Genomic DNA, 18372 nt, shown 5'->3' with positions numbered 1-18372 from the left:
TATATATATCGCTTCTCGGCCTTTTGGCTAAGATCAAGTGTAAAATCATTGGTATAAAAAAATCTGTCTAGTTTTATTAACCAGTACCAGGGTTACCTTTTATAAAACTTCAGTTTGTTAAGGATTATTGTTAGAGAATTTAACTCATTGTAAGGGTTCTCAATTATATTATGTCTAGTTTTTATGAGATGAAAGATTAGAAAAAGATAGAATATCACAAACTATGATCCACAGGGGACAGTAAATATTAAAAGGATTGAAAGGAAGAAAAACTGAAAGGCTTAAAAATAAGACAAAACCATTTAATGCATTTATGGGAAATTTTATAGTTTGCATAAATAAAAATATAAAAATTTAAGGCACAGTGTTTAACTATGTAAACATTACAAACTGGCCACTGTTAGACAAGTAAAGAAAATAAAATTCAAGAAGCACAAAATCTTCATAGGTCATTATCTTCCTTCTACTATAATCAGACAAGTTTCTAGTTTTTGTTAGATATATTACCTCTAAGGAGAAAAGATTCAGATCACCTTTAGATATGCATGCCTTCACTGAATAACCAAATATCTGAGTTGGAAGTACTAACTCAAATTAGAAGTTAAAAAAAAGTTGGAGGGAAGATGTTAGGTTAGCATGTTTTAGAGCTATTGGTAAACTGTAACTTATGGTGACATTAATTACATAATCTGATAACTAATCCTTTAAGCACTAAATTATGTAGTATAGGCCCATTACTAAAAAGATTGCCATCATATGCCATGAATCACACCATAAATCCATAAAAATATTTAAAAAAGAAAAAAAAAACCATCTTATTTGGTGTTACAGACTCAATCACCTTTCCATAAAGTAAAGTTATTCTCAAGGAAAGAAAATTCAAAGTGCTTTTATCTTACTCCTTTTATTACTCAGTGAATCATCTTTAGTATGAAGTTAATGGTTAGATATATGAATAAGAGCATGAAAAAATCAGGGAAAATCCTTTTTCATTTGAGATTAGGAATATCAACTCTAGCCTTAATCAGCAACTTGACCCATTTTTTTTGTACAAACACAAATAACAGACAAGCATGATAATTAACTCTTCTTAATTGGCAGTTAGGGCTCTAAAATGTCCTTAACATTTTTATAAAGATCATTTTAAAACCAAAACACTAATTTGACACACAGTAAAAGCATAGTACAAATATCCAAATTTCAGATCTGACTTTTGCTAGATAGAGCCCAAGAATAAAGAGTTTTCCCTTTATAGATAATTTAAAATATAAATAACTGTATTAAATCCCACTGAATAGAGAATGTGAAAGTTCCTGGTATAAAAACCACCTTAGAGTTTGAAGTCTGAGAGTCGTTGCATTCTATGGTGGGACAGAGACTGGATTTTGTTTGTTTTCTGTAAATACTTCACACTCTCCCTCCATTTCAAAATTGAGATTCACAAATGAACTGGACACCACTGTTTCTGGTTGATCTGTCTGAACAATGGAATCAGCCTGCAGCTTATTCTGTTGGTAGTGTCTTTCTGCTTCTTCAGACATCCTGTTTTCTTCTTCTTCTTCCTCCTCCTAAAAAGAGGAAATACCAAGAATCGTTCAAATATTATGTCCGAAAGGAATAATATTTGTTCCCCCAATTGTAGCTGCTTGTTGTTTTTTTCTTTTTTAACCAAAACAGTATCGTGTCCAATTCACTTTGGTCTAATTAAGATAAGACATACTTTCCTTCCCTTTCATTCCCAAATTGAAATGAAAACTATTACATGACATTTTAGAAGTGTTGTCATTTTTAAAAATATATCTTTATTATTAAAAGCATTACAGATGTCTTCTTTGTGTTTTTCCCCCCATTGACCTCCTTTCCCCAACACCTGCCTCTCCCAAGCCTTCACCACACATTGTCTGTGCCCATGGGCTGTGCATATATGCATATAAGTTCCCCAGTTAATCTTTCCCCCTCCCTCGCCTTCCCTCTGAAATTCATCAGTAGTTTGTTCCATGGTCCTATGTCTCTGGATCTATTTTGTTAGAACTTATTGGGGTGGCATTGGTTAATAAAGGTATATAGGTTTCAAGTGCACAATTCTATAATACATCATCTCTATATTGTATTGTGTGTTCACCACCCCAAGTCAAGTCTCCTTCCATCAGCATTTCTACCCCTCTTTTACCCCCCCCCCACTCTTTCTCTCTGGTAATCACCATACTGTAGTCATGATTTTTAAAAAATATACTTTTATTGATTTCAGAGAGGAAGGGAGAGATAGAAACATCAATGATGAAGGAGAATCACTGATCAGGGTTTTTTTTTTTTCTGGATATTTTCCTGGTTTTTTTTTTTTTTTTCATTTGTGACATGTTTCTTTGTCTCCCCATTTTTTCTGCTTCCCTGTGTTTGTTTCTATGTTTTAGGTAGATCTGCTATGTCTCCCAGACGTGGTAGAGTCACCTTGTGTAGTAGGTGTCCTGAAGGGCCCAGTGGCTCAGCTTCCCTAGTTACCTGAGCTGGGCACTCCAGTTGTGCCTCTGTGTAAGCTGTGTGCACCGTCCTATTGTAGTTGAGCCTTGATTTACTTTGACATCACTGGGAAGGATTGAGCCCCCCAGGCCAATTGCTTGTAAGGATCGGCTGTGACTACAACTGAAATGTTGCTATGCAGGAGCTCACCTTATGGAACAGGACTTCCTTTAGTGGAGCTTTGGTGCTCACTGAGTCCAACCCTTGAGTGTGTCACTTGTGGAGGTGGTAGGGGTGTAATCCAGCGTGGCTGAAGCTGACTACTGGATGCACTGGCTCTGGGGCCTCCCAAGTGGTTCAAGGTCAGCCTTTGCCTGTTCCCTGCCCAGGGCCACCCAGCATGAGCTACAAAGCAATCTGCAGATGTCTGCTACTTGTGTTGAGCTCAGAAGTGCCCAGGAGAGGCCACATTGTAAACCAGGTTGGGTTGCTGCTAGTTCCAGGCTGATACTTGTTTGAGAGATTTTAGGAAAGTCTAAAGCATGAGGCAATAGAGGCCAGTTGTATGGAAAAGCCACTGGAAATGATGTGATAAGCCTGCTAGTAGAGAGGGGCAGGGTCTCAGGGAATCACCAGGGTTGGGGGAAAGGGTGATCCAGGTCGATGGAGATTCAGATATGATGCAGCCGGTCAGCTCAGTGGCAGGGAGGGCTCAACAAAAGAACACTAGCCTCTGCCAGCACTTCTGTCTGGGAGAAACCTGCCCCTCCAGCTTTTGCCCTGATTCCAGACAAAACAGTTCCTCTGTGAATGTCCCAAGGTCCTTTCAAATTGGCCCAGTGCTGGAGCTCAGAGGGAGTGAATCTGAGTAAGTCCCTTTAAGAGGAATGGCCTAGGACTCCCACAGCCTCTGTGTTCCTCAGCCACAATCCCCACTGGTTTTTACAGCCAGAAGTTGTGGGGGCTTCTCTTCCCAACACTGGAACACTGGACTGGGAGCCTGGTATGGGACAGGGACCCCCTGTTACTCAGGGAAACCTCCATAGCCAAGATACCCCTCCTGATTTTAAACCGCCACACGTGGGTGTGGGACAAGCCGGTTCCACAATTCTACCCCACGTCTCTGCCCCTTCACCAGCCTTGATGTACTTCTTCTTGCAAGTATTTATTTATTAATCTGTAGATGTAAATACACCACTTCAACATACTATTATGGAAGGTCTAAAAAACTGAATTGTGAAATTCAACTATTTTTCTCTTTTTTATTACTTATTTATTACTTTAAAAAATGTATCTTTATTATTGAAAGCATTACAGATGTCTTCTTTGTATTTTTCCCCCCATTGACCTCCTTTCCCCAACACCTGCCTCTCCCAAGCCTTCACCACACATTGTCTGTGCCCATGGGCTGTGCATATATGCATATAAGTTCCCCAGTTAATCTTTCCCCCTCCCTCGCCTTCCCTCTGAAATTCATCAGTTTGTTCCATGGTTCTATGTCTCTGGATCTATTTTGTTAGAACTTATTGGGGTGGCATTGGTTAATAAAGGTATATAGGTTTCAAGTGCACAATTCTATAATACATCATCTCTATATTGTATTGTGTGTTCATCACCCCAAGTCAAGTCTCCTTCCATCAGCATTTCTACCCCTCTTTTACCTCCCCCCCCACTCTTTCTCTCTGGTAATCACCATACTGTAGTCATGATTTTTAAAAAATATACTTTTATTGATTTCAGAGAGGAAGGGAGAGATAGAAACATCAATGATGAAGGAGCATCACTGATCAGCTGCCTCCTGCACGCCCCCTACTGGGGATGGAACCTGCAACCTGGGCATGTGCGCTGACCGGGAATCAAACCATGATTTCATGGTTCATAGGTCGATGTGCAACCACTGGAGCCATGCCAGCTGGGTTGTAGTCATGATTTTTAAAAATTTAATTTGAAACTCTTTATGGGTGCTTCAAAACACTGTCTCCATCCCATAGAACCAGAGCTTCTACTCGGGTTAAGAGCATGGTTGCTGTTGAAGGCAAGATCCTGCAGTCTTCGAGTTTCACCCGTGAGTTAGAAGAGCTTCTCTCAGATCAATAGGAGGCCAAGAATGGTGGGTACCATGACCATGAGCCACGCTGGAATCCAAGCTACTCCAGAGGATCGGGCTGAAAGGGCAAGAAAACCCCAATACTTAGGTGACTTGATTACTGCATTGAGAAAGGGTGGGGGTGTGGACATGGGAGCCAGAAAGTGTATTTCCTCCCTGAATCCAGTCTCATTGTGCCTGAGACATCCTCATCCCAGACTGGCTCAGCCTCCCCAGATTAAAGTATAAAGAGTGCAGAAACCCATTAACTATTACTGGCTCAGCTGAGTCCTGTGCTTGCAGGTCTGTGAGCCTGGGAAAGAATCATTCTCCTCCACCAGACAGCACTGAGTAGGGCAGAGCTCCAGGTATAGACAGATGACCATTTAATGCTATGCACAGATGACCTTAGGGAAGAAAGGACTACTTCTTCCTGTTTCTCCACCTCATTAACCATTTGTACCAACTAGAAGGAAAAAAAGGGAGAAGGGAGAGACAGGGAGGGAAGGGAATAAAGACAGAGGAGGAGAGGAGACAGCCAGGAGGAGAAGGAAGGAAGTACAAATAATAAGGGAAAGACAATGAGTGATAAAATAGGGAAGAGAGATTAAGGATGCTTTTCTAGGATAATTTGGGCAGCTAAAAAGTGACAAGATAGGTTTAACCTTTTCAAAAAATGTATGTATTATTGTTTTCATCCTTGCTGCAAATGAGCAGTCACCCTCATTTGATAAAGGACAGGGACTGTGTGTCTTCCTTTTTCTGGATCTCAGGATAAGGTGTTGATGTAAAGGTAGTGTTGGAACAGCACAGTCAACTTATGGTCTCAAGGTCAGACACCAAACTTCACATGAGTCTGAGGTGACAGAAAAGCAGAAAATATGAGGAGACTAGAAGACATATGACCAGTTACTTAGGAAGAATAAAGAACATACAGTTTCCATAGTCCACCTGTAGCAGCAAAGATAGAGAAATCAGCACAGATAGGGGGAAAGTAGACTGGGTCCAAGAAGACCATGAAAGAACAATGTCCTTGGGGGCCATGGTCCCTGATGACTGGGCATGACAGGGATCTCAGGTAAATGTTGGCATCACAGGGATGAGTTATTCTAGAAAGATATGTATACCAGGATTCACGGATGTGATTTCAGGGGTGTAGAGAGTAAGAGAGACCTGAATGCTGGTGATAGCAATTCATGTTTATTAAAGGGATACCCAAACCCCTAGTGTCTCCAAACTTGAAGGGACTTTGCCTAATTTAGCTACCATTCACTGAAGACTTATCAGGCACTGTGCTAGGTCATTTACATTGTTTCATTCAATCCTTACAACAACACAAGATAAGAACTATTATTTTGTCTGTTATTTAAGAGGAACATGACTTAGAGAAGCTAAGTAACTTGCTTAGTTAGTAAGTGACATTCCCAGAATTAATTCCCAGGTGTCTGACTCCAAAACCCATAGACTTACTACCCAATCTTAGCTCCCCCACTATGGGTTCTGTGTAGGCTTGATAGGGATTCAGGAGTGATGCTCAAGTGAGTGAATAGATTCTCCCAGGAGATGGAGGAATCTGCAGCATAAAACCCAGAATTTGCCTGCTTAAATTCATCGAGGAGAACGCAGCTGGGGAGAGCAGAGAGTCTCTACCTTAGGATAAGGCTCTCACTCCTGTTCACTACTTGTTCTCCCTCATGCTCATCTCTTTGGCTCTTCTTCTGTTGTTGATTTAGACTATCTACCAGAAACCCCTCAATGCGCCTGCTCAACCATGTGTGGCCTACTCTCCCACTTGCCCTGTTCTCTCTGGTCACCCTGATATCTCAGATCGTCCTACAATTACCCTGGCCTCAGATTCCAGGACCATGCATTGTTAGAGAAGGCGAGGAGTTGACATCCTGTGCAACTGCCCGTTGCAGCTAAGGACACTGATCTCCACAAAAGTGAGGTGAGTTCCCTGGGAGGTGTTAGCGGAGCCATGAGTAGAACCTGAGTCTCCCAGATGCCTTTGGGATTCTCCATCAAATTCTGTGCCAGGAGAATTTGAAAGGGTCCCCACACCTTTCTTCATTCAAGAGAAAACTAGTGACCCTGAACCCACCTTCAGCTCCCTTGGGAATATTTCTTACCCAGTTTACAGGGGGAAATGAAGTAGACTGTGTCACTGTTGTGGCTCACAGGATTGCTGACTTCGCATTTGTAAAACTTGGAGTAGTTTTGAGGTATAACGGTGATATTAAGCACACCACTCTGGAGCTCTTCTGAAATGCGTCCTGAGTCCCCATACCAGGTGTAGTTGACAAACTGATTCCGGGCCGTACATGACAGGATCAGATAACAGCTGTTGTTCATTTCCTGTGTCTTCTCAATTGTTATGTCAGGCTTAGGTACAGGATCTGAAGAGGAGGAGGATGTTATAAGATGAGACATTAGATTTATGTATTTAGGAGGCATTTATGCTGTGAAGGTTTAGCCAACACTGTACAAAGGAAGCTAGGAGTGACAAGTGCTGTGGGAATTGGAGTCAAAGAGCAGAAGCCCCTATAGAGGGAGCCAGTGAGCAGCTTGGCCCTCTGGGAAGCTTTAGCCAGCGGTTCTCAACCTGTGGGTCGCGACCCCTTTGGGGGTCGAACGACCCTTTCACAGGGGTCGCCTAAGACCATCGGAAAACACATATATAATTACATATTGTTTTTGTGATTAATCACTATGCTTTAATTATGTTCAATTTGTAACAATGAAAATACATCCTGCAGATCAGATATTTACATTGCGATTCATAACAGTAGCAAAATTACAGTTATGAAGTAGCAACGGAAATAATTTTATGGTTGGGGGTCACCACAACATGAGGAACTGTATTAAAGGGTCGCGGCATTAGGAAGGTTGAGAACCACTGCTTTAGACTGAAAGAGCTTCAGGAGGAGGAGCTATGCACTCAGAAACAAAACAGGTTTATGACCGTCTGTGGGCCAGAAAGAACAGCAGATTGCTGGCAGAGAGATCTGCTGGAGTCAGAGTTGGTGCCCCAACTATTTGAACTGCTCGGGGCCTTTTCTCTAGCAATGGCCCTTAGCTGACATCTTGGACTGTCTGTCCTTCAAAGACTTTTGGACTCAGATTCAGCAGGAGTCCTGGGGTAAGAGATTCTGCCCTGCACATGGCAGAGCCCTTTTCTGGACTCTGGCGGAGCTACAGAGAAGAACCTATGTAACCCCAGCACCTGTCCGCAGTGACCAACAGCTCTGTGAATGTTCACTTTGCTGTCTCAGTGTCTCGTGCAGTGCCTGCACATAGCAGGTATTCTATACGTATCTAATGAGTAGATGGATGGAGCAGCGATGAGATAGAAAGGACAAAACACTAGTTTTGAACTGAGACCAGCCTGGATCCTGTACTTGGCTCTGGTGGAGTGACGTTAGGCAAGATAATTGCTGGCTTGAATTTCCTCCTCATTTGTTAAATGACACTGTCCACGGGAAGGGGTTTTCTGCAGACTGTGTTATAGGCATGCTGGAGGTCACGTCATCACCACAGCTATGGTCCTGCTGCCACACAGGCGAAAGGGTAATCCCAGCATCTGCTCCTTCCTGTACTAGGGTCACTTTACTTGAAATTCTCTCTCTCTTTTTTATGTTCTGGTCCAGGGTAAACCATCTGCAGAATCAGATGTCACAGGATTTAAATGTGACAGAGAATTGACCAGGTCAGAGTTTGCCTCTGGGTTGTATGTGTGTGGAGGGGCAGAGGGAGCTCTACCAGGCTGGTGTCCTGAACTCTCGACACATCATCTCTCAGATTGCTCAACTCACCCTGCATGCTTTAGCTGAGCAATTTTTATACAATTCTTCCGCCATTTCCTGTGGTCTTGCACACACCTTCCTCATTTCTCATGGTGAGCAGCACAGCCCTGGGCGCTTTGTGGAAGGGACTTACTGAATCGGGTGGGGTAATCTGGTTCCAAGATGCCCCCTTTGAGCTACCAGAAATTCCTGGGTGGGACTAAAGGACAATTCTTCTGCTACACACATCTTGAGGGTCTTATCTTCAGGCAGATGGACTGAAGCCAAACTAGATTGTGGATTTTAAAATATTCAGAAATTTTGCAAGCTGGTTGCGAAACCATTAGTAACTTAGAATTGACTGTAGTGGGAGTATTTACCACACAGATTGGTAAATGACACAAATTTGGAGTTGTTTTTTCTAAACACCACTATAAGAGACTTTCAATATTTCCTGTTCTCAGGACCTCCTGAATTTTTAGGCCATGTGACATGGAGGAAGTGAGCAAGAAGAATCTAGTCTCTTAGAACTGGGACCATCTGGCTGGTGGGACCTAAATATATACAATGCTTTTTATTTGCACTATTTTAGCATTTAAAAATTACACACTTTGATTTTTATAACATCCTAAAAGGTAGATATAATTATCCTTATACTATGATGAGGAACTCAAGGCTCTGAGGTGCACACTTCTCTTGGATGTTTGTCCAGACTCTTCTAACTTCTTACCCCAGAAGGCTAGGAACCATGTTTCTGCTTTATAACCTAACCCTTTTGGCCATTAATGTTTAGATCAGGTACATATACCTGAACCAAGTTGGGTTAATCAGTCCTCCTCTCCTCTCCTCTCCTCTCCTCTCCTCTCCTTTATTTACCCATTTTATTTTCTCAGGGAAAGGGTCGAAGAAGAATCTAGTCTCTTAGAACTGGGACCATCTGGCTGGTGGGACCTAAATATATACAATGCTTTTTATTTGCACTATTTTAGCATTTAAAAATTACACACTTTGATTTTTATAACATCCTAAAAGGTAGATATAATTATCCTTATACTATGATGAGGAACTCAAGGCTCTGAGGTGCACACTTCTCTTGGATGTTTGTCCAGACTCTTCTAACTTCTTACCCCAGAAGGCTAGGAACCATGTTTCTGCTTTATAACCTAACCCTTTTGGCCATTAATGTTTAGATCAGGTACATATACCTGAACCAAGTTGGGTTAATCAGTCGCTCTCTCCTCTCCTCTCCTCTCCTCTCCTCTCCTCTCCTCTCCTCTCCTCTCCTTTATTTACCCATTTTATTTTCTCAGGGAAAGGGTCAGTATGTATATTACAAATGATAGATTGCAAATGGCTAGCTAATTCGTAGCAAAATCAGCCATCAAATAAGCAGTCCCCAATGATGGGGTCACCAAAGCCCAAGGAGGCTCAGTCTCCTGCAGACAAAAATGAGGGGGAGGGATCAGGGGAAGAACATACAGGTACATGCTTTCTTACCCTCCCTCCCCATAAAGTTAAGATTTCACACAGAGCTTTGGTTTTCAGCAGTAAAGATGGAGTTACATTCATCTGTCTCCTGAACTATCTTGTGGCTACTTTGACATAAGTTTCTTGAACCTGCATAAAAGTTCCTGAGTGACTTGGATATACATTCCTCTTCCCTTTCTTGGCCTCCAAACCCCACTTTCAAAATGGAAGGCCCCCTCATTGCTCCTCTCTACTCGAATGTTAGAGATTAAAGTACTCTTGATCCATCTACACACAGCAATCTAAGTGTTTGGCATTAATCACGTATCAAGAAATGGTCTTGACTCAGGAGATTGGGATCAAGGAATGGAGTATTCTTAGCTTCTTCAGGCTTTTTGCATATATATCACTTAAGAGTTAGGGAGCCCAGCCTGTGTGGCTCAGTGGTTGAGTGTTGATTTATGAACCAGGAGGTCATGGTTCCATTCCTGGTCAGGGCACATGCTGGGTTGTGGGCTCAATTCCCAGTGTGGGGCGTGCAGGAGGCAGCCAATCAGTGATTCTCTTTCATCAATGATGTTTCTATCTCTCTCTCCCTCTCCTTTCCTCTCTGAAATCAATATATATGTATACACATACATATATATATTAAAAAGAGTTGGGGAGACATTAAATGGGGGACCTTTTTTGTGGGGGTGGATCAAAGAGGAGTCAAGTTTTTAGGACAGAAGAGCCTGGTCCAAAATAGGAACATCAATGATGTTTCTATCTCTCTCTCCCTCTTCTTTCCTCTCTGAAATCAATATATATGTATACACATACATATATATATTAAAAAGAGTCGGGGAGACATTAAATGGGGGAGCTTTTTGTGGGGGTGGATAAAAGAGGAGTCAAGTTTTTAGGACAGAAGAGCTGGTCCAAAATAGGAAACAGGGGAAGGAGAATAAAAAGAGAGGATAGTTTAATCAATAACTGGTGTTTAAAAAATTGGACAGATACATGCAAAAGAACTGAAACTAGATCACCTTCTTACATCATACATAAGAATAACCTCACCATGGATTAAAGACTTAAATGTAGGATTCAAAACTATGAAACTCCTAGAAGAAAACATAGGCAAAATTTCAAACATTTCTCTAGCAATATTTTTTTATGACATATCTCCTCAGATAAGGGGAACGACATTAAAAAATTAAAAAGTGGGACTACATCAAACTAACAAGTTTTTCACAGCAAGGGAAACTATCAACAAAATGATAAGACAACTTACTGAATGGGAGGAGGTATTCACCCATGGTACATCTGATGATGGGTAAATATCTAAAATTTATAAAGAACTCGTACAACTTAACACCAGAAAAACAATCCAATTAAAACATGGGCAGAAGATCTGAATATTCACTTCTCCAAAAAGGATATACAGATGGCCAATAGACATATGAAAAGATGCTCAACATCACTAATCATCGGAGAAATACAAATCAAAACCACAATGACATACCACCTTACACCTGTCAGAAAAGCTATCATCAAATATCAACAAACAACAAGTGTTGGTGAGGATCTGGAGTAAAGAGAACCCTCATGCACTATTGGTAGGAATGCAGACCAATGCAACCACTATAGAAAACAGTACGGAGGTTCCTCAAAAAATTACAAATGGAACTATGGCCCAGCAATTCCACTTCTAGATATACATTCAAAGAAACCCAAAACACTAATTTGAAAGAATATATCCACTCCTATGTTTATTGCATTATCATTTACAATAGCCAAGATATGGAAGCAACCCAAGTGTCTATCAATAGATGAGTGGATAAAAAATTTGTGGTACTTACAGTATACATGATGGAATATTACTCGGCCATAAAATAGAATGAAATCTTACCATTTGTGACAGCATGGATAGATCTAGAGGGTAGTAAGCTCAGTGAAATAAATCAGTCAGAGAAAGACAAATACCATATGATATCACATATGTGGAATCTAAAGAACAAAATAAATGAGCAAATGAAATAGAAACACACTTATAGATATAGAGAACAAACTGATAGAGGCTAGACGGGAGGGATGTTGGGGATGGGGACAATAGGTGATGGATTAAGAAGTACTAATTGGTAGTTACAACATAGGGAATATAGTTAATAACTATATAAGTTGCCAGGTGGGCACTTGAATTATCAGAGGGAACATCACTTATTAACCTATATAAATATCTATCTGCTGGGCTGTACCTGAAATTAACACAAGAAAGTGTTGAATGCAAACTGTAATAAAAAAAATAAAATTTAATCCCTGGCTGGTTTGGCTCAGTGGTAGAGTGTTGTCCTGTGGACTGGAGGGTCCCAGGTTTGATGTCAGTCAAGGGCATATGCCCGGATTGCGGGCTCCATTCCCAGTAAGGGGTGTGCAGGAGGCAGCCAGTCAGTGATTCTCTCTCATCATTGATGTTTCTATCTCTCTCCCCCTCTCTCTTTCTCTCTGAAATCAATAAAAATATATTTAAAAAATTAAAAAATAATAAAAAAAGGAAGCTTACTTTGCTTAAAAAAAATTAAGCCCTGGCCTGTGTTTCTCAGTGGTTAGAACATCAGCCCACACACCAAAGGGTCTTGGGTTAGATTCCCAGTCAAAGGCACATACTTGGGTTGGAGGTTTGATCCCCCGCCACCATCAAGGTGCATGCGGGAGGCAACCAATCAATGTGTCTCTCTCATATCGGTCTCTCTCTCTCTCTCTCTCTCTCTCCTTTCCACTCACTAAAAATCAATGGAAAAAATATCCTGAGGTGAGAATAAATAAATAAATAAATAAACAAATAAATATTGGAGAAGAAACCTGAAAGTGGCCCTGGCCGGTGTGGCTCAATTGGTTGAGCGTAGTCCCATGCACCAAAAGGTCACTGGTTGGATTCCCAATGGAGGCACATGTAGGAGGGAGTCCAATCAATGTTTCTCTCTCTCCCTTTCTCTCTCTCTCTCTCTCTCTCTCAAAAACAAAACAAAACAGAAAACACCTGAAAGTTTAAAAAGTAGCAAAAAAAAAAAAGTTAAAGTGCATGAGATAGGTCATCCACCACAGCATGTGCAGTTGGCAACCTGGAAAAGTGGGACACCAGGACCAAATAAATAAAGTTGTATTGGCCCAGAATGGGGATGGGAGTGAGCTTAGGAGTAGCTGGTCCGCAACTGGCTTCCCAACCACCCCTTTTGCCCATCATCACAACCCATTGCCTGGGACAGTTCTCAGAACCCTATCCCAAGAGTGGGTTATGAAGAGAAAGGAAAAACCCTGCCTTACCTGGGATGCCCTCCCACAGAATGGAGTGTTTTGTGGGTGGGTCTATCAGTCTGGTCTCCTGTTTAATCTGTTTTCACTCTGGCACAAGAAATAGCATGATTACATATCCTTCTTTAAAAGAAAAACTACTTCCCTACCCAGGTCACTTTCAACGCTGGAGCTTCTGGGGCTGAAGACTCAGACAGAGTACAGGGAGGGATGTCCCCCAAAGCCCTCACATGCATTTGGATAGAGCGTGGTTGGAGTTCCTTACCTCCCCCTTCCCTGCTCACCCTCCAAGAGGGAAGAGGGGTGATGCTGTGGACTCCAGGCTGAGATACAAGCAGTGCCAGCTGCCCCCTACCCACCCTCTTTCCACTTTCTCCATTCCACTTGCACTTGGACACGTCCTGATCACCAAAGGATCCCCCACGCACACTATGGCTCAATTCTGGGCCTCGGAACAGATCAGAGTTACGGATCTCTTTCTCTTCCTCCTGTAAGTAGGCTGGCCCTGCTGGGCCTTCAGTGGACAGGAGGTCACCATATGGCCGATGCTCTGGCAGAAGTGGCCCATTGTGGGCTGGGGTGGCAGCTTGCATTCCTTGGCATGACGGTCTAGACCTCCACAGTTGGAGCACCTGTCCCTTTGACCTGCACTTCTGCATGTTCTTCCCTCTTGGCCTCCTCTCACTCCCAATACAGGACACCCCACCAGAGCTGGTGACTCAGATTCCAGGTAGTTGGTGGACTTCCTTTTTTATTATTTAAAAAAATATATTTTTTTAGAGAGAGGAAGGAAGAGAGAAAGAGAAAGAGAAACATTGATGTGAGAGAAGAACATCAACTAGTTGCCTCACATATGCACCCCGACCCCTAACCTAGGTACGTGCCCTGATGGGGAATCGAACCTGCCACCACATGGTGTACAGGATGACACTCCAACCAGCCGAGTCACACTGGCCAGAGCCTTTGGTGGACTTCTTAAAGATGAACTCCACTGCCTCACCCTCCTTCATGCTCCAAAAGCCCTCCATGTGTAGCTTATTCTGCAAACTGCTGGTTTAACACAGAGCCCATGGTAGTTGGCTACGCCGAGTTCCTGGGCCTGTCAGGTCAGGGAGCTGCTGGCCCCAGAGAAGTCCAAAGGCAAAGAGGTGGTTTGGAGAAGAGGCTGCTACATCTTCCCCAGCACAACCAGTTTTTCTCCCTTGAGATTGAAACTGAAAGATAAAAAGTCTAGACTTGGAGAGATAAGTCATGTAAATGTCAGGAAACCACAGGCCTAGTCCACAGATTCCTTCGGCTGGGGAGTCTGAATTGGCCTTAGTTCTCAGTCTTCGTCCCCTTCAGCCCTTCTTGAATCTTCCAAAGTCCTTCAATTAATTTAAATAATCCTAGTTTCTTAAATAATTTCTCATTTTTTTGCTAAAAGTACATCAAATTGGTTTCTCTTACTTGCCATTATGTATGAAAAAAAGGCCACATGCTAACCTGACTAGCTCAGGGGAGGCCTGTATGGGGGTTTTGCAAACTCAAAGACCTAAAGGAACCACAAAGGATGGTCTGAAATTAAAACGTTAACTAAAAGCAGTGTATGGTGGGTCGTCACATTCTGATAAAGGTCAATATTTACCATCACTGAGTCTATTGTCTTTTTGCATCTACGATAACATATCCTTGGAATGTCGATGTAATTTCCCTTTTTCTAGACCCCTCAAAGCCCAGGCACCACTCTGCGGAGATCACAAATCCCCTCATTGTCATTGAGTTAATTGTTGACTGTTAACTATCCTGCACCCACCTAAGCAAAAGAAGCATGTGTATCATTTTCCTTTTTATCCAATCCCAGAGGCTTCCCCCCTGTGCTTTCTCCCACCCCCTAATCCAGTGGTCCGCAAACTCATTAGTCAATGGAGCCAAATATCAACAGTACAACGATTCAAATTTCTTTTGAGAGCCAAATTTTTTAAACTTAAACTATATAGGTAGGTACATTGTTATTAACTTAATTAGGGTACTCCTAAGGCTTAGGAAGAGCCACACTCAAGAGGCCAAAGAGCCGCATGTGGCTCAAGAGCCGCAGTTTGCCGACCACAGCCCTAATCTATCATCAATGGATTTCATGTGACCCACTTACGTCTCCTCCTTTGATTGTAATGTATAAAACAAGGTGAAAAACTGCCATCCTCTGGATTATTATCTCAATACCTTGAGATTCTGCTTCCCGGCAAATGTCGCTCAAATAAACTCACAAAAATTCTCTCCTTAACTCACAAAAATTCTTTACAGGTTTGAATGTGCGTGTGTTGTTTTTTTTTTTTTTACATTAATACCATCAAAAGAAATTTACCTAATATGGGCACAGCAATGTTAAAATCTTTCTCCAAGGTCACATAATTAGTAAGTGGCCGGAGTTTTTAACCCAGGAATGTCTGATTCCATGTATAATGTCCTAATCCTTATTCCATGTATACTGGTTAAGCTGGAGCTGTGAGGAGAAGTTGTTGGCCCGTACATTCAGAAAGATTAAAAACTCTCCTTAATATCCTGCTCCATCCTTTATCTCTTCCATCTTTTTCCTTAAGTCTGATAAAGTCTTTGTTCAAATATATTATTAAGATGAGTTCAGAACTGATCTCAGGAGAACATGAAGAGAATAGAGAGGAAATCACCTTTATTGTTTTTCTTCTCTTCAAGTCTTACACTCATTAACATCAGAAGAGGTGTTTAATGTCTCAAGGCTATCAGTTTGGGCTCTGCTGGCCCAGGCTCCCTCCCAAGTAGCATTGGCTTCAGGAGAAATAAATTAAGCCTGTCCTGAGGTTTTCCTCTCCTCCTCCCAAGAGCCCCCATGATACCAGGAAGCCTCCCACTGGCCCATCCAGGGGCCCAGAATGGGGACTTGCCCTTGGGTTCCCCAAACTCACCCAACACTTTCAGTGGGATTCTCCTTTCCTCTTCAAACCTAGAATTCAACAACACCTTCAGGATGTAGGTGCTGCTGTCTTCTTCCTGGACATTATAGATGTGAAGTGCGCCATCTTGACGACCAAGTGTGACCCTGTCCTTAAACTTAGTTTCGAAGTAGTGAGGATTAGGCTGGTTGGTCTCCCATTCTAAAATTTTCAGGTCGGTATTGTAAAACCAACCAAGACGGTGGTAGTTCTCAGGCAAATTGGAGCTTCGAAGACTCACATTGCTGCCAGAGAGCGCGAATTTTGGATCTGCTGATTGACCTGCCAATGAGACAGAGTGAGACCCAACTTAGAGAAGGCAGAGATGCCTGGGCTGGTAGGTAAGGGAAGAAGGAAGGAATTTCTGCTTGCAACCATGACTATAGTCTTTATCACAGGCCCTGGACCCCTGATCAGGAATTCAATGAAAGCTGGAGATTGGGAAGTGGGCTTGGGGACAGGAAATGTTGCTTATAATCCATCTAGTTCTAACTCAGACGATAAAGAAAAAGGACACTGAGGTTGGCCCAGTAGATTTTTCAAATAAAATAATGACAAACCATCTCCTCTCTGGGCTTGTGTTCCCTACTGGTTCGATTAGCTTCCCAGCAGTAGGTGTGGAGAGAAACAAGGTTCAAAGTGGACAGGAGACAGAGCTAATCAGTGGCAAAGTATAAAAAAAGCATGAACACATTTCAGTAGCACAAATTTTATGCTATTTGTCTGGCTTTAGTGATACTGGTAGTCTTTGCAAGCTTTTTAAAACTTGTGATACCTGGGATTTCTTTTCTTATTCTAACTAAATTTATTTTTATTCTTGTTTGTACATACGGTTTTGTTCTTTCTTTCATGAAGGTACCCCAAATTGTATAAACCTCAGCTGTAAAAACTCAGGTGGTTAAATTGGAGAAAGAAAAAATGATACCTACAAGATGCAAGGTAAAAGGAGGTCTGTTGACTCTTTTTGTAGGTGGGGAGAAATAAATACTGTACATATATACATTCATTGACTTCAGTCAATGATGGACTGCATATACAGCAGTGGTCCCATCTATATATATAAAAGCCTAATATGCAAATTGTCCCCTCAGGTGGGAGTTCAACTGACTGGGAGTTCAACCGATCGCTGTGATTGTGCTGATGGACCAGGGGGCGGTGCAGAACAAAGGAAGGCCCTGGCTGGCAGCTGGCAGCTGCTAAGGACCATACCTGTGCATGAATTTTTGTGCACTGGGCCTCTAGTAAGATTATAATGGGAAAAATTTCTATCGACTAGTGAGACATAGCCATCTAAATGTTGTAGTATAACCCATTACTCACATGTTTGTGGTGATGCTGATGTAAACATGCCTACTGCTCTGCCAGGTGTATGAAAGTATAGCACATACAATTATGTACAGTACATAATTCTTGATAATAATAATAAGTGAAGATTACTTGTTTATGTATTTTTATACCATATTTTTATCATTATTTTATCATGTACTCTCTCTACTTATAAAAAAATCTCCTGTAGCCCTAGCTGTTTGGCTCAGTGAAAAGAGTGTCAGCTTGTGAACTAAAGTGTCCTGGGTTTGATTCCAGTCAAGGGCATGTACCTTGGTTGCAGGCTCAATCCCTGGCCCTGGTCAGGTTGTGTGTGAAGGCAATCAATCCATGTGTCTATCTCACATCAATGTTTCTCTCTCTCTCTGTCTCCCTTCCACTCTCTCTAAAAAAATCAATGGAAAGATATCCTCAGGTGAGGATTAACAAAAAAAAGTTTCCTGTAAAACAATATGCTATGTTATATTTGCAACAGCCTCATATCATATATATTGATCACATCATATTATTTTGTGTTTAATTGAATCTCATGTTGTTTTATAAATTTAGTGTAGCCTAATGGTACAGTTTTTATAAAGTCTACAGTAGTATGCAGTAATGTCCTAGGTCTTCACATTCACTTTACCACTCACTCACTGACTCACCCAGAGCAGCTTGCAGTCCTGCAAGCTTCATTCGTGGAAAGTGCCCTAGACAGGTGTACCATTTTCTATCTTTTATACCGTATTTTTACTCTACCTTTTTTATATTTAGATATGTTTCAGTACAGTAACATGCTGTATAGGTTTGTGGCCTAGGAGCAATAGGCTATGCCATCTAGGTTTGTGTAAGTGCACTCCATGATGTTCACACAATGATGAAGTTGCCTAATGACACATCTCAACATGTAGCACATGACTGTATAGGTTGAGAAAGAACAGTAGAAAAAAGCTAATGGTAGAGGAAAGGGGGAATAAGACTTATGTTACTCTGATCTCATATACTGTCACACAAAACCAGAATAATATTTCTCAAC

At 41.8% G+C, this 18372-nt stretch overlaps 1 protein-coding gene across 1 annotated transcript in view; it reads right to left on the bottom strand.

The window, feature by feature from the left end:
- Window positions 1-4338: 4338 nt before the first annotated feature.
- CD48 (CD48 molecule) overlaps window positions 4339-18372 on the bottom strand; it is a 20991-nt gene continuing 6957 nt past the window's right edge. The window contains exons 2-4 of the mRNA XM_005857758.2: window positions 16005-16313; window positions 6673-6939; window positions 4339-4622 (exon numbers count right to left, since the gene is read on the bottom strand). Of these exons, the coding sequence (XP_005857820.1) occupies window positions 4543-4622; window positions 6673-6939; window positions 16005-16313 (656 nt within the window). The 3' untranslated portion in view covers window positions 4339-4542. The remainder of the gene's footprint in view (window positions 4623-6672; window positions 6940-16004; window positions 16314-18372) is intronic.

The sequence above is a fragment of the Myotis brandtii genome, unplaced genomic scaffold, assembly GCF_000412655.1.
Source record: "Myotis brandtii unplaced genomic scaffold, ASM41265v1 scaffold1120, whole genome shotgun sequence".
NCBI classification, from domain to species: Eukaryota; Metazoa; Chordata; class Mammalia; order Chiroptera; family Vespertilionidae; genus Myotis; species Myotis brandtii.
Note: the sequence above shows the minus strand (reverse complement) of the source record. Positions and strands in the feature narration are given on the sequence as shown.